This window comes from Lissotriton helveticus, chromosome 3_1 (assembly GCF_964261635.1).
Source record: "Lissotriton helveticus chromosome 3_1, aLisHel1.1, whole genome shotgun sequence".
Classification (NCBI taxonomy): Eukaryota; Metazoa; Chordata; class Amphibia; order Caudata; family Salamandridae; genus Lissotriton; species Lissotriton helveticus.
In genome coordinates, this window is record NC_136061.1 from 688,694,145 (window position 1) to 688,717,199 (window position 23,055).

General features: G+C 44.2%; 1 protein-coding gene across 2 annotated transcripts in view; it reads right to left on the reverse strand.

Annotated features, from left to right (window-relative positions):
• Nucleotides 1-23,055, reverse strand: part of VPS13C (vacuolar protein sorting 13 homolog C) — a 2,773,485-nt gene that overhangs the window by 1,961,530 nt on the left and 788,900 nt on the right. For both annotated transcript variants that reach the window (XM_078680824.1, XM_078680823.1), the window contains exons 26-27: nt 8,210-8,363; nt 2,360-2,439 (exon numbers count right to left, since the gene is read on the reverse strand). In XM_078680824.1, coding sequence (XP_078536950.1) covers nt 2,360-2,439; nt 8,210-8,363 — 234 coding nt within the window. The remainder of the gene's footprint in view (nt 1-2,359; nt 2,440-8,209; nt 8,364-23,055) is intronic.

Genomic DNA, 23,055 nt, shown 5'->3' on the forward strand with positions numbered 1-23,055 from the left:
CTGGACATGGAGGGGGGTCTTGTGTGCGATGGCGAGTCCTCCTCCTAGGCGGTCTCTTCTCTGGACCTTGTAGCCGTCAGGGATGGCTGTAGCGATGTCGGGGCCGGAGGTGGCATTGGTCCAGGTTTCTGTGAAGAAGGCGACGTCGGGTGAGAGGGTGTCGATCAGGTCCCAGACCTCTACGGCGTGACGGTGTAGGGACTGCACGTTGAGGAGGACGCAGGTCGTGGTGTTGGCAGTGTGTGCGTCAGGCGAGCCTTCAGTGGTGGTGGGGTTGTAGTCGATGGTGAAGGATCTGTGGCGTGCTCTGCATGCGAACTCTCCATGGGTGGTGATTGGTGAGGCTTTAGCGCAGTCGGTGTGTCTTTCTGGGTTGAGTGCGTTGAGGGTGGTAGAGTCGTAGCGGAGGGTCCTAGGAGAGCCAGGGTTCCTGGCGTTGGTCGCGCCCGGGTCGCGGACGGCCACAGATAGGCTAGCCTTCGGCGCGCCAGCAGTGCAACCGCACAGCGGTCATCAATATGTAGGGTAGGGAGGCTCAGCTGGGAGGCGGGAACAGGCGTGGGGAGAGGGGAGAGGCCGAGTGAGTAGTGGCGGGAAGCGGACGGTGCGAGGGGGCAAGAATAGGAATGGGCAGTCACACGGAGGCAGGAAAACACACAAGAATAAATGCAGTGGCACAAAAAGTAAAAACGCAGGCACAAATTATCATAAAGGAAAATAAAATGATAGCAGTACTCAGGCACAGAGCAGCAGACTCGAACTCGCAAGGCAGGGGGCTCAGAGGCAGCAGGTGATCGCAGGAGCTGTCGGGGAGAGTGCAGGCCTGTGACCGAGGTCAAGGTCTTATGCAGGGCCGGACTGGGAACCAAAACCGGCACTGGCAAAGTGCTTTGGCGACCCCCGGGGGGGGTTGGGGAGCCACCGAGCTGTTTGCCAGGGCTGGTTTTGACTGATTTTGATACAGGGGCCGATTTTGCAGCTATGCTGTATAAATGGCCCTGTAACAAAAACGCCCCCCCCAGGGGCCATAAACCGGCCCCCTCCCCGGCGGCCCACTGGGAACATGCCCGGTGCCTGCTACGGCCAGTCTGGCCCTGGTCTTATGTAATTGTGTGGATGCAAAAAATGGTAGAATATTTGGGTAGGTTAAATGGTCAGGTGACAGTCGCACTGATAAGCCATATTTAAAATTCTGTGTAGGGTGTGAAGTGCCCTCCTCTCCTGCTGCCAGAGAAAAACACTATTAATTACCTAGCTATCTAGGATACTTTAATAGCTTTACAGTGTCCTGTGTGCCTCAGAAGGTTCAGGCTGAGGCAGTGGATAAATAAACAAAATGATCACAGCTGCATGGAGGGCAATCACTCTTTTGTGGAAGCACACAACTTCTGCCCAGTCCAAACATGTAACAGTGGCTCTCATAATGTGGGCGGAGCCAAACCTCGTCTCTAGTGATGCTCACTTAAATTGTCTGGTGACAGCTGTGATGTCAAAACAGACCATAAAAATCAGGCAGCACAGCTGTGTATCACAAAAGCAGCACTGCACAAACGAGCCAAAATAGTGCAACGCCACATGTATTCAGAGTCGATTGCCAATGAATAGATCAGCTGCACTTGTGCTGAAATGCTGTGCTAGCAGAAGAGGCTTTAAAGCAAAAGTGAACGATATCTGAAATGCATAACATCTGTACAAGGGGCACATCCTCTAGTAGACATTTCGAAGCATGGACAATCCTGCCTTTGGTCAGCAGTGTAAAATACCTTTAAAGTAATTACATGTGGAAATATCCGAGGCTACCATCGGTGCAGTGGCATCGGGGCACAAGCCTCTGAGGGCCCCATTACTGAATTTTACTACCGAACTAGTAGTAAAAGGTGCCATTTTCCTTTCTTGCACCAGGGCCCATGGCATCCGAGCTACACTATTGGAAATATCACACAATATTCAACTATCCACTATGCGCATTGTTTACATTTGGCGCTACAATTCCACACATGGCCAGAATGTACTACTTTAGTAAATGTGGTTTTGCTTCGAATTCGAGAGATTTATGCACTGCTCGCGTTCTGTTATGCCCCCTTTGCATGGATTATCACTGGCAAGCTGCACTTGTGTCAGCCTTCGGTGGAAAATAACTTGTGCATGAGAAACATATTCAGGGCTGTCTTACACCACGAAGCGCTGCTTAGCATCGCACAAGCACCCGCTCTAAACCATAGAAAACCTGGGTCCAGCTCGCTAGAGACCCAATATTTTGCATTGGCAAAAAAACGCTCTGTTGAGTGTATTAAGTGTGTAACATTGTTTTACAATACAAACTACATTTAAAGGAAAACAGTCAACAAAGATGTCTTACCTTAACATATTCAACTTTTAAAAGGTCTAGTCCAGGTTTATCTGAAGAGCTGATAAGGTGTAGAGGTTGCTTTTTAATTCCTGAAAAAGCACCAACGGAGATGTAATTATTCCGTTAAATCGTTTCTCAGAAATTATTCTTAACATATAAAGAGCACACGCACGGAATACATTTATATTCAAAAGGAGATTACAATTAGCAGCACTGATTTTCCATTTTTGAGTTTGAGTTGCAATGTTTTTTAACAAAGACAAGCTGGAAGAGATGTGGATACTCAATCTGCTAAGGCAGTGTTTCCCAACCGTGTTCGAACCACGACCCTATTTTTGAAGGACACTTCCACGACCCACCTCACTTTAATGGACATGAGGCAGGTGAACTTCTGATGGAAGCATTGTGTGGTAGCGCGCTGTCATTTATAGACAACACATGTTCTATTAAAATGGGCACTACATGTGAACAGGCATACTGATTTACTGACAAAACTGCATTACACACACATGATATGTGGAAATCGGGTTTCAGTGGATATTTATCATTTGCACATCTACAAGTAAAATGTTTTGATTAGCTTTGGTGCTACTGAAGTCTTTGTTTCCATCACACTTCGAATTACACAAAATGTGGTAAATTATTGCTTTCTTACCACCTGAATGTGTATAGGTTATTTGCAGGTATTTACATTTTGTTGTGTGCAACAAAAAATTGGCATCCTACAGCCTTTCCTTGCACACTCCCTGCATCCCAGCAAGATTGCAGTTTGGGAAAGCATTTGCTATAAACTTCCAATTTATTGAATATATCCTCACATCCCTGGCAGCACTAGAATTTGCAATTTTTGTAAACTTATACTTCCTAGGTGTTGCTAATCAGTGCCCTTGATGTTATTCCTCATTAGATGACCTCGGCCATTACAATCTGCAAAATTATCACAATCAAACAAATGCCCTTCATAGGTTCCATGTGGGAGACGTACACTCGAAGAAAATGTAGGTTTTAGTGGAGATACGGTACACCAGGGCCAGTATTTAAATGCTGAAGAGGCATGATTGGAGGGACGACTATTGGTAGTTAGGAGGGAACCTTGGCTCGCTGTCACTGCTTGAGAGTAGTAAACTCACTGTAATCCAGTACATCTGGATTAATCTATCTTCTATATATATATATAAAAACGAATGTATGTCTGTCTGTCCTTTATGCATTACTACACCATTCATCCGATCGCCAGGAAACTTTGGGAAGTTGTTGAGCCCACTCCCGCGAAGGTTTCTGGCATAATTTTTTTTTTAAATATCGGCCAACAGGGCCCTCATAATCTTTCCAATACTGATGTACGCACCAGACAGAAAAACAAAAAAGCGTGTATAAACAAGCACTCGAATAAATAAATAGAATTAAAACACCATTCATCCGATCGCCATGAAACTTTGGGAAGTTGTTGAGTACACTCCCGAGAAGGTTTATGGCATCATTTTTTTTTTAAAATATCGGCCCCCCACGGCCCTCATAATCTTTCGAATACTGATGTACACACCAGACGGAAAAACTAAAAATCCTGTATCCACAAGCAGTCGAATAAATACATAGAATTAAAACGACACTTTGAAATGTTTTCCATATTAAAATTAATAAGTTTCAATAAAAATGACAATGTAAATTGAATGTTATCAGAACGAGTTTCCTTGAATTTCCTTTCTTTGGAGATCGCAGCAACGCTAGTAGATGCATAAAACGTCATTTAGTTCAGAATGATCAAAAATCTATCGCCTCCAAAGTTTGAAAGCTGTTGCAACGCACCACTGGTCTTGTGCATAAGAACAGACTTAATGAAACGTTGAGAAGGGAAACAGAATAACCTCAATTTAGGAGGTCAAACATTTTTTAGGTAGTAGGAAAACGGCAGGTGCCACTGGAAATGAAGGGTACCAGGCGATTGATAAATGTACTGGCACAGTCAGGAGAGAGGGATTCAAAGCAAAAGCTGTGTCCATGTGTTTTACTAATGAGACACTGTGAGGGTGAGACTTACTGGTATGGAAGAGGTTATGTGCTGCCTATGTTTTCTCCCTTGTGTAGTAATGCCAATGAGAATGCGCTACACATGGTATCTAGGGCATTCTTAAGGTTATTATAGGGATTATGGGCGCGGGGAGGGGATTATTTATGCCATGCAGGGTTGAGCAACATCTAAACTGTGTGAAACCGTTATCAGGGCATCTTCTGGGCTTCCTGAATTCCGGTAGCAACAAAACTGAGTGTATAACGTTCACCCAAGAAGGCATATTAACATTTAAGAAGAATCAGGACTAAGTTATTTTACAGAAGACAGCTTTTGGTCAGAATGAAAACATCAATAAGCTGAATACAACGCTTCAATGTTCCCGAGGGTGAGATGAGATTGAATTGAACTTAAATTCAGAGGGAGGCGATTCCACAAGAGGGGAAATGGAAATAGACTAGTCCTCCCGCACAGGGGCGCTGCAACCAGAGAACGCTAAGCAGCTACCGAGAGCTTGAACGTAAGAACCTCTCAAAGCTGTGTAGGCTAAAGCATTCTTGGATCAAGGACTTCTATAGTCTATAGAATACTTTGTTCATCAACATATTGCTAGGAAACAAATTATCTGTTTTAATAATAGTCAGCTGAGGCTAATTCTTAACTGAGAGACGAGATCAAATTTAAGAAGGTGTGCCACACTACGAAATGCAAGGTCGATTATTCTTTGTAGGTTACTGACGGCAGTTTCAGTGACTCCTAGTAGATGATATTACAGTAGCCAATTATCTTAAGTCCACAAGTCGAGAAAAGCTTGGCACGAAGTCCCTGGTACAAAAAAGGCAAACATTTGCCAAGAAGCCTCCACAAATGAAAGCAAGATGACAAAATTGCATAAACTTACATTGCCATGGGAAGCTTTAAGTTCAGGATCATCTCTTGCAGTGACGTTAGGGCAGAGGAGCATCGTCTCCCCTGCCAGCAGAGGTAAACTTTGAAAAATAAAATGGTAATTGAACAGTTTTATTATCATTTTATTTTTCTTCATGGAACCAAATTAAGGGGGCAGGACGATCCTGATGACAGCACTGCAGCAAGCATGGAGGTGGAGTGGTGGACACTGCTGCAAGTGGACATGTCGGTTTGGCCGGCTGTTTTAGGACGGCCAAACCAACATGCACACTGAGATCTCTCCAGCCCGAGCGGCGTTGACGGGTGGAGAACAGCAGGCACAGGCTGCCAGTCCCCGTGGGAGTGCAACACTAGCCCACTCAGACCAATCCTGGCATTCTCTCAGCAACGTCGGAATTCAGGAGAAGGCACTGGAGTGGATCATCTCCTTCCTCGCCGGAAGGACACAGAGAGTCCGCCTCCCCCCGTTCAGATCTGAAGCCACCGAAGTCATCTGCGGCGTCCCTCAAGGCTCCTTGCTCAGTCCAACCCTCTTCAACGTCTACATGAGCCCCCTCGCAGACATCGCACGCCAGCACAACCTCAACATCATCTCCTACGCCGACGACACCCAGCTGATTCTCTCCCTCACCAACGACCCCGCCACCGCCAGAGCCAACCTTCACGAAGGGATGAAAGAGGTAGCCGAATGGATGAAGAACAGCCGCCTGAAGCTGAACTCGGACAAGACGGAAGTCCTCATCCTGGGATCCTCACCCTCCGCCTGGGACAACTCCTGGTGGCCCCCCGCCCTAAGCAGCGCACCCAAACCAACAGACCACGCACGCAACCTGGGCTTCATCCTGGATTCCTCCCTCTCCATGACCAGACAAGTCAACGCCGTCGCCTCGTCGTGCTTCAACATCCTGCGCATGCTACGGAAGATCTTCCGGTGGATCCCCACCGAGACCAGGAAGACGGTCACCCAGGCCCTCGTCACCAGGCGTCTGGACTACGGCAACTCCCTCTACGCCGGAACCACCGCCAAACTCCAGAAGAGACTCCAGCGGATCCAGAACGCCTCAGCACGACTCATCCTGGACATCCCCCGTCGCAGCCACATCTCCGGACACCTGAGAGACCTGCACTGGCTCCCGGTCAACAAGAGAATCCCCTTCGGACTCCTCACCCACGCACACAAAGCCCTACACAACCAGGGCCCAGGATACCTCAACAGCCGCCTCAACTTCTACGCTCCCAAACGCCAGCTTCGATCGACCAGCCACGCCCTCGCCGCCGTCCCCCGCATCCGAAGAGCCACCACAGGGGGACGGTCCTTCTCCTACCTCGCCGCCAAGACATGGAACACCCTCCTGAACCACCTCCGCCTGACCCAGGACCACCTCGCCTTCAGGAAGCAACTCAAGACCTGGCTGTTCGAACAGTAGCGGACCTCCCCCCCCTAGCGCCTTGAGACCCTCTGGGTGAGTAGTGCGCTACATAAATGCATTGATTGATTGATTGATGCTGGGAAATAGTATTACCAGCATGAAATCAGCATCTGGATTGGCTGTAGGTGAGTCTGGGAGCCTTAGCCTGTACACTAGAGGCAGAGCCAGAGAAACAGAAAAGCAGCGAGCAGCAGGTACATTATTTTTTTTGTTTGTTATTGTTCCCCCACGCTGCCCACCACTTTTCCCTGCTACCAACCACTACTTGCCCCTTAGGATTTTATGTTAACTGCAGACCATGGGGGAGCACCAAGAAGGGAAGGCTAGATACAGTTTTGCCAATGGTCTATGTCTTTGCCTATTATCAAGACCTGTGCTAATCTTTGTGCTGATCTCGGTTCCCTCTACTGGCTTGAGGGAGTACTGGCTCATCCAGTACTGGTCCCCTAAAATAAATCAGTAAGTTTGGAAGAAGATGTTGATGCTTATTGATCACAGTCATGTGAAGGTTGGTGTTTGACACTGTCAGGCGACTACCATGGAGTCTAATCAGTTGAGCCATAAGATGCTACTAAACATTAATGAGCATTGGCGACTGTAAGACTTTTTTTTTCTCAAGCAACAACCACAATCCTTGTTAGGGTGAGCAAGAAAAGTCACTGAATTAACCTGTATTTAACTCTCTATTAGCTGGGCCACTAGCAGTCAGGCTTAACTTAGAGGCACTGTGTTAAGCAATAATGGACCAGAGTCTATAGCCAGCACGTATCCCCATTGCAACTGGACTGCTAGGTAATCATTTTCAAAATTTGATATGGCTTCCCCCTTCTTTTGTAGAACAAAGAAGCCCGTTTGGCCAGCATGTGTCTCTTCCCATTCCAAAGCCGATCTCTGATAAGAAAATTAAGGTCCCTATCAAAACTGGTGAGCAATCGGAATGGAATGGTCACAAGCAGATACAGGAAGCGAGGAAAGACAATCATCTTGATAATGGCTATTGGTCCCATAATTGATAATGGGAGCCCCTGCCACAACTCCACAGTTCCCCTTGTGCTAGACAGCGACATATTAATATTACTTTCAATCGTGTCAGGGCTATCATGGAAGACTCTAACCCCCAGATATTTAAACACTGTCCATGCCTGGCAATTTGAATAGCCGTACTGCAACCTCTGGGGTAATTAAAGTGTCAAAGGAAACCAGCATGATTTGGAGAAATTACTAGGCAGTCCCGAGGTACTCTCCAAACACCCCCAGAGCATGCAAAGCACCTGGGAGATGAGACTCAGTGTAAACAAAGAAGGATCTTGTCCGCATAGACAGATATAGCATGGTAGATCCTCTAGAATTAATCTACACCCACCAATCTAAATGTAACAAAGTGGTTATAATTATTCCAATGAAATCTTATGTCTGAAGTTTAGAAATCAAAAGATGAAAATGGACAGCAGCTTAAATTATGCAATGTTTTCAAATCATCCACGATTTAATGTATTTTTCTTTCAATTTTACCTTCAATGTTGTAATAATCCAGGCTTACTTTCTTCAGGTAAGACACAGCTGTTAAATCATAGGTCTTCACTTTTGCTTCTGTCCCTAACTGTGCAACATTTAATACGAGCACTGTTTCTTCCTCTTGCTTCTGTTTGGTCAATTCTAGAATAACCTGCAATTAGAAAATAAAATTAGATTAACCTTACTGTTGACGTGAATCAATATAATATTCTCATATTATCTAAGGACGCTATCTTGCACATTGCTCTTAGAAATTAACCCATATCTATCTATCTATCTATCTATCTATCTATCTATCTATCTATCTATTCATCTCTCTATCTTTTCATTTATCTATCTATCCATCTGTCACCTGTAGATATACTCAAAGGCATTTTATTTAGGGCAAGTGTATTAAAAACACATTAATAAGTTCACTACTACTGTAAGATAAATTTGAATCATGATCAATCGAGGCTTCTTAACATCTTATGAGTCTCGACCCTTTCCCACACTCATCAGTGGTAATACATTGCATGATACACTCTGACTCTGTACATGTGCATATATATGTGTGTGTATATATGTATTTATATAGAGCTTACAAACCCTGAGGAGGTGTCAAATCGATTTTCGGCGAGTAGCACGCTACTCCAAAACCCAAAAAGGATTAGTGGTTGGTTAGTATTGTGAAAATTTGAGTTAATTTGAACAGTGGACATGTGCGTCAGTTAGTTGGATTGAACAGGATAATGGGGGGGGGGGGGGAAAAGAGTCTAGAAAGTATTTGGAGATCCTAGTAGTAAGATGAGGTTTGAGTTGAGTATAAGGAGAGACTGAGGAGGGAAGAATCTCTAAAAATGATTTAAGAGATCATACTAGCAAAATGAGTTTTGGAAATAGTCAAAGGAAGGATAGGTGAGGGAAGAATTCAGAAGAGTTGTTTGGGAGATCATGGTATTAAAATGAGGTTTGGAGTGATCCAAGGAGGGATAGCAGAGGGAAGAGTCTAGAATGGGTTATTTTGGAGATCATAGTAGTAGAATGAGGTTTGGGATGAGTCCAAGAGTGGAGGTAGAGGAAATATTGAGAGGTATAGAGTGAAATATCGAGGAGGCCATTGGAGAGAGTCAAAGTTTTTTTTTGATTTTTTTACACAACAGGAGCAAATTAATAAATATATAGATACATACGTACATAATATTATACATATTTATATCAAGAAATACAAATATTTAGATACATACATAAAATGAAGGTAAGGCCAAAATCTAAGGCACTAAAAATACTGCTTTTCCCCACACTTAAACAAATCAATGTATTCTAGCTAAAAACGAGTGCCACATACACTTTCCACTCACAGTTTAAACCATAAAGCAGATTAAGTAGTCTTTTAAACACACTCTGCTTAGCCTTCGAGGGTGTACATTGCCTCTTCAACTTTAAAAATCAAAAAAACGGGGGTGGGGGTGGGGATATATTCAAACAGTCACGGGTGGAAAAAACCCCAGCAGTTATCACAACACAGTATATGAATATGCATATATGTGTATATAAACTCCAAATTTCAAAAAAACACTTCCGGGTACTGGACATTGACCTTGGGAGGATGGCCACCCCGATTAGTCCATGTTAATGGAGAACCATCTATAATCAGAACTTCTTTCCTGTCCGAATTTTACGTAAGTCAGTTTTTCTTCATAAATCTGGTCACAGATGACAAACGCATTAAAATTATCTTTGGACAGCGAAACATTCCCATCCATCCTTAAGATATTTTGAGCATTATTCGCACAGGTCATCGTGTCCAGTTCTAAGATCCAATGAGGCATACAAGAAGAGCCATGTATTCATTAAATAAAGTAGGACTTGATGATCCTTGCGGAACTCCGCATTCCAGGTTAAATCCGTTAAGGTGAAAAGTGGGCAAGAAAACTGCTTGGATACGATTTTGGAGAAAATATTTTAACCATTCGAGGTGAAAAGCTTTCAACCAAACTTCAGCAACACCGGTATGGAATAAGACCATGTTTCAAAAGCTGTGGCTAAGGCCTTTAACATCAATGCCTCTACACCATCTTTATCCTTCACCACCGACAAGTTGTTTATGGTTGCTAAAAGAACCATCCCTGCCCCATGTTAGGATCTGAGACCTGGTTGATAATCATCCAGGCTATTAGGTCTCTTAATACATTGTAATAGCTGATTGGTTACCACAACCTCAGACATAAAAGCAGATCGGTCTGTATTTGCTGCATAAAGCTTGGCCAGCTATTGGCATACTTAATAGGGGTTTGACAGTTGCATTTTATAGTCTCTTAAGAATATAGCAGCTTGAAATAAATAATTCATTATTTATCAGCTTTATCACTATGTTCTCTAAAGCTAAATGATGGATGCTAGCAGGAAACAGATCAAAAGTTAAGCCAGGTTTTACCTTGTGGGCAATGCTACTAACTTCCTCCTCTGTTATTGGTGGTTTATGTTAGGTATAGAAACCAACTTAAACTACACAAACATTAGACATTTTACAGTTATAGTCATAGCTTTAATTTATCATTTTAGCACCACTTTCACACTAATATAAGTCTTACTTATAACTCACATTTACACTTAAGCACCACCTTTAAATTCAGACAATTTGCGCACCTCCTTACACTGTCTTCTCACCTCACTCGCCACACTACATTAAATATCACTTGCCACTGTACCATGCAGTCTGCTTAGGCAAATCATGTAACTTGAGATGTCATCATTATTAATGTAGTGATTTCACATGCTGTAACTTCTATAATATACAGAGGTTTTGGTAGTGCACGGGAAAAGGGTGAGTTATAGTTATCAGTTGTAGGAGCCTAGCTTAATGTATGGTTAGGCTTTCCTGTTTTCAGTTTCAACTTTTTGTAAATTCTAGTGTTTTTTAAAAATTGTTTTCAATATCTTTAAAAAACATTGGTTATCAGTGGTTACACATTTTCGCGACATTAAAAACAACAGAAACAGTGTTTTTCCGGTGTTTATGAAGAGTTTTGCTTTTATTGTTGTTTGTTTTCTGCACTGACAGCGCAGGGTATAAAGACAGTGTACGTACAGCATATCTGAGGTCCAAATACATTTTTACAAATCAAACATTTTGTAGTTCATCATACAATACTTCTTCTGTGAGTCTTTGATATGCAAGCTCTCTTTTTCCTGCCCATGTAAACTATGTCTCTGTGAAATTGCCCACTCAGCATTGGTACCTGAGACGGGCAACGCCAAAACAGCCAGTAGACAATTTTCTAACTCTGGCAAATGATATGGTGTTGATGCCAATGCAGGTGCACCTGGAGATTGTGATTCTCTGGGACAGGATCAGCAACATATGTACTGAACTGGGCACACATGCCCTCAGAGTTGTTGAAGCGGTCATAAAATGAAGCAGTACTTTTCAAAGTCCGGAAAAAATTCCCCTTTACGCAAGGGATCTAGAACTTGTGCATAGTACTACAATGAGGATATAATGAAGATATAACAACCCAGCAGACATGTCGCATTTGTCAATTTCAGAGCCATACTGGCCGAAGGAAACACTTATTTTTGCTGACTGCTCCATCCTCTTGGAATCTCTATCTGCATGTGTAGACAGGAAAGAGCCTGCAGACTGTTTAGTACAGCATGATGCCTGGACTACTGAACTCTCATTAGATAGCTGTGTGGAAAGGAAAGCAGGATCTCCAGGAGCCACCTTAGATCTCCTTCCAACTGCTGTGGGGGCACTGCAGGGGCAGCCTCTGGCTTCTGCCCCACCTCCAAAATTGGCTCAGTCAAAGCTCAATTAAAGGGAAGCAGAGGTTCCGAAGCAGAGGAGGCTGAGTGAAGAACTTCTAATAAAATATTGGACTTAAGCTCTGCAGTAGGCAACAGCAAAACTAGTAGTTTAGCTACCTTCCTTATTATAGTGTGATAAGAGGAAACCTCCTCCAATGGGAGTCCTTTCAGCGAGGAGAACTCACATTCAGGGGATGTGTCCAATCCACTAGCCTCCTGCAGTCCCTCAAGCTCCTGCATAGGGTCGACAATTTCACCCTCTTCAGCCTCTTCCTGCTGCTTCTGATATTCTTCCTCCCCCAGCAGCCTCTGTGCCTCCCTTCTGGATCTCATCCTAGGGATCGGCGTCAGAGGCACCAGAAGCAGTGCCAGTGACTTAGGGACAGGTGTCGATTGAGGCTCCACAGGTATAGTCGAAGATGCAGGGCGAGGCCGGGTCGGCACAAGACCGGAACCAGACTGTGTCGACGCTCTTCCCTCCAGGGATTGCACCGGCATCGAGAACCTCGCATCAGGAGAGGACAACTTCCAGACCCAATGGCATCAAAGGCATGAAAGGTGCCTGTGCAAAATGAGGTGGCAAACCTCCAAGGGAGTATGAAAGCAGTTCCATGGGGCCAATCGGCACACCAGCAGGGTTAGTTGCTCTGGCAAACAAGCCAAACATCACATTTAGGAAATGCGAAGAAACTGTATTTAGAGCCAGAATTGCTGGATATCCTGGATCCACTGCTTCCGAGGCCACTTGAGGAGGCAGTCTAATTGACTACGGTTGCAGGCCGGAGACACTGGAGCTGGTGGTGGAGTGGCCGGAGGCCAAGGTGTCGCTCCTCTGGGCGATGGTGAGACTCTCAGAGCCAGAGACTGTGCTGGAGTCACGTGAGGCATAGGGGGAAGGAGAAACATCGTCCTTGCTGTGATGTAGGAGAACGGGAAACGCCAACTTCGGTGTCTCATCCTTTGACAACTGACGTCTTTGTCGACGTGGGAGAGCCATGGAGAAAAGGTTCGAGTTTTACATTTGTATGTCCAGTACAGGCACTTGAGATGCTAAGACAGTCAATTGCTTGCATATCTATGGGATGACCAGCTACCACACTGATTACCGATACATCTAACAGAAGGTTCAGGAGGAAGAGTCACATAAATTGTGCAACCTGACATGTATAGCTAAAACAAAGAAAAAAAGAAAGAGAAGCCTAGGAGATCATAAATTCAGCAACGGTTTATTCAAAAAGTGAGAGGATTTAAATTTATTATACATTTTTAAACTTTTAAAAAGAACAATTATGCTCAAGATAGAGTGTTGGTATACAAAAAAACGCATATCATAAACCAAACAAGTGGCTAAACAAAAAAACATTACAAGTGTAAAGGATCAACACACATACATAATAATGTGTCCTTCAATAATTATGGCCACACAAAAGGTTCAACGGCGTTTCAACCGTTGTATTACTGTACGGTCATCATAAGGACTTGAATTTACTTGAGCGTTACACAGCAGTACAATAAAAATTAAGAGGATCACATTAGTTAACCACTTCCATGCTAATGACAAGCCCAGCTCGTCATGCAGTTTACTGGACCTGTGCTTATGACGAGCTGACCTTGTCATGGACAATGGAAAAAGTCAAAGCTCAGCACCCAGCGGGAATTGCCTTAGCATTGAAGGTGTTTTAATGTAGGCTTCTTCAAAGGAAAAGGCTAGAAGAGTCCACCAAGTGCCATAGAAAGATAAAAATTTAAAGCAAAAGAAAAAAAGTAGACAGCCACCACACCAAAAGTGATTCCAGCAACCAACAAAGGTAATCTATAATAAAATCACCTTTTCATTAAAATCAGTGGACTGACCAAACAATAATTGATGGCTGTCAAAATAGTTCCAACTCTAAATAGAGAGAAAATAGAAATAAATCAATAGTGCCAACTAAATTAGGTAAGATGTAGTTAAAATACAAGAAATGGCAATAAACTCACTACAAAGGCAGAATTACACCATGTCCATAGAGTGTAGTTCAATCGATAAAGGAAGGTAATTACACCGTATCCAGAGATGATACTTCAATCATTAATGGAAGTCCAAAGTCCACCATAAAGCGCGCCCAGTAAATCGGCTAAAAACAAAAAGGTGGTGTGTTATGCTCAAAAGCAAGAATTGGTTTATTCAAGAGGAAGGTTTTTTTTTCCGCTTAGACATGTTAACAATATGTCAAGGAGATAACAACCCTATGCGAAAAGGGAGAGTGGCCTCTTAGGATATCCATCGGCTGTTCATTCAGTCATGGCCACAGACCCTACGTATCCTTATCAACGTGTGGATTTCTACCACACTGGAAATAGAGCACAATACTAGTCCCGTTATTCAACTACGGGCAAATATTACAAAGACAGCAAGTCCTGTCGAAAGTACGATTACTGGAGGAAGGGGACGCTTATATGTTATATCTCATGACAAAAACAGCAGTTATCACAAACCACACTCAATAGTTTATACTCTGCAGTAATAGAAAACAGCCGGGTATAATGAGGCAGCGCCACATTATCTAATTATTCTTAAGGGTAGAGTTTGGGAGAATCCGGCTACAAATCCACGTCTGCCTCGTGGAGTTCTCGGCGTGTGACGTATTCGGCAGTGCTAAAAAAAGAGAGAACGGTCCGGAACCGGAACCGTCCATGATGTATTCTTCCGCCATTTTGGATTGGGAAGGCGTATTTACACATAACAGGCAGTCGAGTAGTAATATGGGCATAGCAAAGTCGGCAGTATACAAAATTGCAGCGTCCTCTCGCCATGCCCTTCCCACCTGAATAAGGGTAATGCCCGTAAATGTAAAAAAATGGTCCAAAACCATCAATGATGTTAGTAAAGCGCCATCTTGAAGAGGGAAAGTGCACTGGTTCATAAATTCCCATAGGTCAGTTAACAAAGAAATATTAAGGTAGCTGTATTATCAAAAATAGAAATATTTGTCTATAATAGTAATAGAAAAATATTGTATAAAAAGGGGTTTTACAAAAAAATATAAGACCGCCTCGATAGTACCTTAGCATAACGTTTCCCGCAGGGAGGCTCGATGTATACAGACCGGCAATCATAGAGAGAGGTCACTATTTTAAAAGTTGAGAAGAAATATGTATAGCCAAGAAAAGATATAATTTGTATCGCAGAAAGGGAGGAAACAAGCGTTTTCTTTTAAACAGGTCTAGGTACATGACGTAGGAAAAAAACATACTCCTTTATATTCACAGATAATCATTGGGCATTGTCACAGAAGCACAATGTGGCTGCAATAAACAATATCCTCTACATAAATGAAAATCATATTGGATACTCACAAGTGGTTAACAAATCAGTGAGTAGATATTGTCACAGAAGCACAATGTGGCTGCTAGTAAAACTGGTTTCACAATACGTATTTTTAGTGTGCAACATCCTAGACACATTGTCAACAATACTGTCATACAAACTATCATACCAGTACATCTCTGGATACAGTGTAATTACCTTCCATTATCGATTGAACTACACTCTATGGACATGGTGTAATTCTGCCTTTGTAGTGAGTTTATTGCCATTTCTTGTATTTTAACTACATCTTGCCTAATTTAGTTGGCACTATTGATTTATTTCTATTTTCTCTCTATTTAGAGTTGAAACTATTGTGACTGCCATCAATTATCGTTTGGTCTGTCCACTGATATTAATGAAAAGGTGATTTTATATCTATTACCTTTGTTTATTTATTTATTTATTTATTTTTGATATTTGTAAAGCGCGAACAAATGCCCATGGGCGTCTCAGCGCTATAGACTTAGTGTATGATTCTAATTAGGATAACCGGACCATGCCTAATACTGGTTATTGCTGGGCTTTCTGGTTGAACAACCAGGTCTTTAACCTTTTACGGAACTGTAAGAGAGATTGGGATGACCTCATCGACAATGGAAGAGTATTCCAGAGCCTGGCTGCGGTAACCATGAACCGTCTGTCCCCCCAGGAGACTATCTTCGTGCGGGGCACCACCAGATGATGCAGTGTCGTGGATCTCAATTGTCTTGAAGGACAATAGAGTATAAGCTGATCTCTAAGAAACTGTGGGCCTTGTTTATGTACCGCTTTCAATGTTAAGCAGAGCGTCTTACATTTAATACGATTTTTAATCGTCAACCAATGGAAGTTCCGAATTACTTAGGCAATTGGTTTAAATTTAGGGGTCTCGGAAAGCAATCTTGCCGCAGCGTTCTGTATGGATTGCATTTTGTTGACGACCCGTGTTTGTGGATTGGCGAAGAGACCATTACAGTAGTCTAGTGAAGATAGTACCAAAGTGCTTACCAGTGTTTTTCCGGCACTTTCAGGCAGGAACGGTATTATTTTTTTATAAGTTTTAACTTGTGGAAAACAGTTGAAGCTATTTGACTGGCGTGTGCGGCAAAGTTGAGGTTTTCATCAAAAACAACTCCCAAATTCCTGACCTTTGAGGCCGGGATGGGTAGGGCTCCAAAGGAAGCAGGCCACCAGACGGAGGACCAGCTAGGGAACAATTTTCCAAAGATGACCACCTCCGTCTTCTCAGAGTTGAGTTTAAGACAGTTGGTTGCTGGATTCACTTTTGGTGTGGTGGCAGTCTACTTTTTAGGTCTCGCCTGTCGATGCGCATGCGCATCGAGCTTGCGAGCCTATTGCGGCTTAAACAACCTTTAACTAAGAAGCAAGGAATCGTGGCGATTCCTTGCAGTGCCCGTGACTTTTAAGCTCAATGCGCATGTGCATTGAGCTTAAAAGCGCGTGCACAACCGCAATCGCCGTCTGTTCCCTCAGCCGCATTCCTCCGACACCTTTTGAAGTGAAGCTTAGCTTCACTTCAAAGGCCCGGCTTCTTAACACCCACATGCCGCTCTCCCCGTTCTGCCCCCTCCCCTGCCCGCCTTGTGCATGTTGCATCATCACACAACTTCTCTTCACGCCGTTCCTGCTTGCAGCTACCCACCCCCTCCCCTGCCCGCCTTTTGCTTCTTAACACCCACATGCCGCTCTCCCCGCTCCGCCCCCTCCCCTGCCCGCCTTGTGCATGTTGCATCATCACACAACTTCTCTTCACGCCGTTCCTGCTTGCAGCTACCCACCCCCTCCCCTGCCCGCCTTGTGCATGTTGCATCATCACACAACTTCTCTTCACGCCGTTCCTGCTTGCAGCTACCCATCTTTCGCTCTTTAATTACCTCTGCTTTTAAGGTCTCACCCCAGCATAGACGAAGATAAGATAAGTAAGCCACTGTAAGCTACCGGTTTACCGCTGCTTGCACCCGGTTCACTGCTGGTGGCATCCGAGCAGGGCGGCACTCGCCATTCATTGACGGTGCTCCCTCTCTGCGGTACCTACCCGACTCTGCTTAGCCAGGGCAGAGTTAAAGGCTTGCGCTTGACAGGGCACATTTGCCCTGTGCGTTCTTCAATGCCCGGGGCTTTCTTCAAGGGGTCTGCAGTACACAGTGCTCAGAAAAAAAACTGCTGTGTGGTGTGCTTTATGCAAATTACATGTTTGCAATGCACACATTGTCTTTACAAATATCTTTCTAGTTTCTGGCTTGTTTTCGTTGCTGTGGAGTCTACACGGTGTGAGATTGTGACTAGTGGTCATGCAGCAGAAAGCAGGACAATTTTCACTGAGTGCCAGTCTCCGCAGTCCATCTCGGCGCTCGTAAGTGACCTCATGTGTCCTTGCTTGAGGAGTTTTGTGATGGTAGTCTCTCAGTGACATGCGTTTGATGGTCTCTTCTTCCTGTCTCGCTTCTGTGTATATCTTTCCCGATGTCTGATGGCTCAGTGGCCTAATTTTCAAACTCAGGAATGTTTTTCCCAGTGCCACAGATTCACGTCTTAGTCAGATCGCTGACTCTTTAATTCTTATACCTCAATGTTCCTTTTTTTTAATCAACCTTATGTTTCATTGAACACCTATATTTTAAGCACCAAGATACCACAAAGGGGGGACATGTGCTTTACAATTACACATCACGTTGGCGTGTACAATTTTTTTCTCTCCACACTTCTCTTTTCTTCTCAGACTTTGCAGTCTCCTGCCTGTCCCAGATCCGTACCCTGCATCTGCCCCACTTTCTTTCTTGCTTGCATTTATTGCAGCTCTCTCCGCCCGTCCTTTCTTTACTCATTCGTTACTACCGTGATCTCTTGCTCTCCACCGCCTTTCACCCCCCACTCTAGTAATATCTACTTCTGTTCTCATTCTGTCTATGCTCCAGCACTCACTCACCCCCTCTCCCCATTCCTGCTCTAATTCTTCCTTCCCCCATTTCACTTTCGCTGCTCCCCTCTTCTCTTCCTTTCTCTCCTTTCCTCTTCCTCCTCTTGCCCACCTTCCTCTCCCTAATGCTTCTCCTCTTCGCCTCTTCTGCTCCTTTCTCTCTTGTCCTCTTCCTCCCCCCCATCTTCCTTTTCTCTCTCCCACCGCCTTTCCTAGTTCCTCTTCCTGTGAATTCTTTGCATTCCTTCCCTGACTGTGCCGTCTGTCCTTGGACATTGTAGTTCTCTCAGCAGATGGACAACCAGTTTTGCAGTCCCCCAGCCCCAATACCAGAATCCTGTGGGGGAAATCCACACTAGGCTGCGTGATGTGGCTGATGCCCAGGGCCCTACCGGGGATTCAACCTGCCCCAGGATTTCCTCAGGAGTCTGAAGGGGACAATGCAGCGGCAGAGCTATTGCATTATTGATTGAGTGGTGATTCAGCCTTGTTTTTCCCTGTTGCCCAGATGTATATAATACACACAGGCATCTGTGAAATGCTGCCTTTCTCCCACGCTGCAGCTGTCTTTTATACAGTTATTATCGCATTGACCACAAGTGACCAGATCATTGCACTCCACAACACAATTCCCTTACACACCACAATTCCCCTATATACCACATACAGCCAGTCCCAGCCTCTTTCACTCTCTCTTCCAACTCTCTCCCCCCTCTCCATTTACTTACACAAATCTCGCAGAAACCCTAAGCAGCAGTGCCCGCACTACCAATCCTTCTGTTATGCCACATCTCTCAGCTTACATATACCTTCGCTCTTTCTTTTACTCTCCACGTTTCTGCCTCTTTCACTCTCTCTTCCAACTCTCTCCCCCCTCTCCATTTACTTACACAAATCTCGCAGATACCCCAAGCAGCAGTGCCCGCACTACCAATCCTTCTGTTATGCCACATCTCCCAGCTTACAGATTCGCACTTTCTTTTCCTATCAACGTTTCTGCCTCTTTCACTCTCTCTTACAACTCTCTCCCCCCTCTCCATTTACTTACACAAATCTCGCAGATACCACAAGCAGCAGTGCCCGCACTACCAAGCCTTCTGTTATGCCACATCTCTCAGCCTACATAGTCCTTCGCTCTTTCTTTTACTCTCCACGTTTCTGCCTCTTTCACTCTCTTCCAACTCTCTCCCCCCTCTCCATTTACTTACACAAATCTCGCAGATACCCCAAGCAGCAGTGCCCGCACTACCAATCCTTCTGTTATGCCACATCTCTCAGCTTACATATTCCTTCGCTCTTTCTTTTACTCTCCACGTTTCTGCCTCTTTCACTCTCTCTTCCAACTCTCTCCCCCCTCTCCATTTACTTACACAAATCTCGCAGATACCCCAAGCAGCAGTGCCCGCACTACCAATCCTTCTGTTATGCCACATCTCTCAGCTTACATATTCCTTCGCTCTTTCTTTTACTCTCCAAGTTTCTGCCTCTTTCACTCTCTCTTCCAACTCTCTCCCCCCTCTCCATTTACTTACACAAATCTCGCAGATACCCCAAGCAGCAGTGCCCGCACTACCAATCCTTCTGTTATGCCACATCTCTTAGCTTACAGATTCCTTCGCTCTTTCTTTTACTCTCCACGTTTCTGCCTCTTTCACTCTCTCTTCCAACTCTCTCCCCCCTCTCCATTTACTTACACAAATCTCGCAGATACCCCAAGCTGCCTCACTACCAATCCTTCTGTTATGCCACATCTCTCAGCTTACATATTCCTTCGCTCTTTCTTTTACTCTCCACGTTTCTGCCTCTTTCACTCTCTCTTCCAACTCTCTCCCCCCTCTCCATTTACTTACACAAATCTCGCAGAAACCCTAAGCAGCAGTGCCCGCACTACCAATCCTTCTGTTATGCCACATCTCTCAGCTTACATATTCCTTCGCTCTTTCTTTTACTCTCCACGTTTCTGCCTCTTTCACTCTCTCTTCCAACTCTCTCCCCCCTCTCCATTTACTTACACAAATCTCGCAGATACCCCAAGCAGCAGTGCCCGCACTACCAATCCTTCTGTTATGCCACATCTCTCAGCTTACATATTCCTTCGCTCTTTCTTTTACTCTCCACGTTTCTGCCTCTTTCACTCTCTCTTCCAACTCTCTCCCCCCTCTCCATTTACTTACACAAATCTCGCAGATACCCCAAGCAGCAGTGCCCGCACTACCAATCCTTCTGTTATGCCACATCTCTCAGCTTACATATTCCTTCGCTCTTTCTTTTACTCTCCACGTTTCTGCCTCTTTCACTCTCTCTTCCAACTCTCTCCCCCCTCTCCATTTACTTACACAAATCTCGCAGAAACCCTAAGCAGCAGTGCCCGCACTACCAATCCTTCTGTTATGCCACATCTCTCAGCTTACATATTCCTTCGCTCTTTCTTTTACTCTCCACGTTTCTGCCTCTTTCACTCTCTCTTCCAACTCTCTCCCCCCTCTCCATTTACTTACACAAATCTCGCAGATACCCCAAGCAGCAGTGCCCGCACTACCAATCCTTCTGTTATGCCACATCTCTCAGCTTACAGATTCCTTCGCTCTTTCTTTTACTCTCCACGTTTCTGCCTCTTTCACTCTCTTCCAACTCTCTCCCCCCTCTCCATTTACTTACACAAATCTCGCAGATACCCCAAGCAGCAGTGCCCGCACTACCAATCCTTCTGTTATGCCACATCTCTCAGCTTACATATTCCTTCGCTCTTTCTTTTACTCTCCACGTTTCTGCCTCTTTCACTCTCTCTTCCAACTCTCTCCGCCTCTCCATTTACTTACACAAATCTCGCAGATACCCCAAGCAGCAGTGCCCGCACTACCAATCCTTCTGTTATGCCACATCTCAGCTTACAGATTCGCACTTTCTTTTCCTCTCAACGATTCTGCCTCTTTCACTCTCTCTTACAACTCTCTCCCCCCTCTCCATTTACTTACACAAATCTCGCAGATACCCCAAGCAGCAGTGCCCGCACTACCAATCCTTCACACACGCAACGCCACTCACACACGCAACGCCACTCACACACGCTACGCCACTCACATACGCAACGCCACTCACACACGCAACGCCACTCACACACGCAACGCCACTCACACACGCCACTCATCCACGCATCGCCACTCATCCACGCAACGCCACTCATCCACGCAACGCCACTCTTCCATTTGCAAAAAGAAAAATGTCTAACTATTCTATTGCGAGACCTATTGCATTTCCAATGCTTGTTTCTTTTGCTTTAAATTGCTTTAAATTTTTATCTTTCTATGGCACTTGGTGGACTCTTCTAGCCTTTTCTTTTGAAGAAGCCTACATTAACTAATGTGATCCTCTTCATTTTTATTGTACAGCTGTGTAATGCTCAAGTAAATTCAAGCCCTGATGATGACCGTACAGTAATACAGCGGTTGAAACGCCGTCGATGCTTTTGTGTGGCCATAATTATTGAAGGACACATTATTATGTCTATGTCTGTTGATCCTTTACACTTGTAATGTTTTTTTGTTTAGCCACTTGTTTGGTTTATGATATTTTTTTTTTTGAATACCAACATTCTATCTTGAGCGTAATCGTTCTTTTTAAAAGTTTAAAAATGTATATTAAATTATAAATCCCCTCACTTTTTGAATAAACCGTTGCTGAATTTATGATCTCCTAGGCCTCTCTCTCTTTTCTTTCTTTTTTTCTTTGTTTTAACTATGCATGTCAGGTTGCACAATTTATGTGACTCTTCCTCCTGAACCTTCTGTTAAGGTGTATCGACTATCTGTCCCTGGTTCAGGGTTGTTGGACAGCCCCTGTAGTTTTTGAATAACCACACTGATTACATCACAGTATTTTTGCCCAGAGCATCATAAAGTCTACCTCAAAACAATATTCCACAAGGAGCCATGGTTCTACAAAAAGTGGAAGTGCTTTTCAAAGACTTATGTTCAAATTCATCTCATCTAAAGTGCACATGCATAATCAAGAACATGTGTGTATATAAAGTGCAAATGCATAAGACCCCACTTTTCATGGTACTCATATACTGATCAAATAGTGCTCATATATATCTCTCTACTGGGCCTCAATTATTATCCTATATAAAGTGCAGTTGCCATTTGTAAACACATTACTGTACGTTTCTCTTCAATTGTCACTAAAGTGCAAAGTGCAAGTACATTTCTCTCAGTGCATAGGGATCAATATTGCACAAACAGGTAGATGTAAACTTTTTACTCTCCATGGATGTATATAAAGTACAGAAGCATAAGAACACAATTTCCTTTTGTAGTCATAAAATGATCAAAATAGCACACATATATTCCACTGCATGCAAGTTAACGCTGTGCCTGTACTGCTTGTGTCTAAAGTGATATTACAGGATGCTGTATCAAAGGCTAGTGCATGTCCCTTCCAACTATGTATATAAAAAGTTCAAGTGCCGCTCAGTACTAGGAAATGTGCCAATCAGAGATGGTCTATATTCAGTAAGTGTATCGCAGTACCCAAATTATAGAGGGTCCAACAATGTTCCTTCAATAAAAACCTAGGCATAAAATACATATATACACACAGGTTGTAAAATACTGATAAATGGACATGCCGCTGTGTGTGCGCGCGCGCACACACACACACACACACACACACACACACACACACACACACACACACACACACACACACACACACACACACACACACACACACACACACACACACACACACACACACACACACACACACACACACACACACACACAC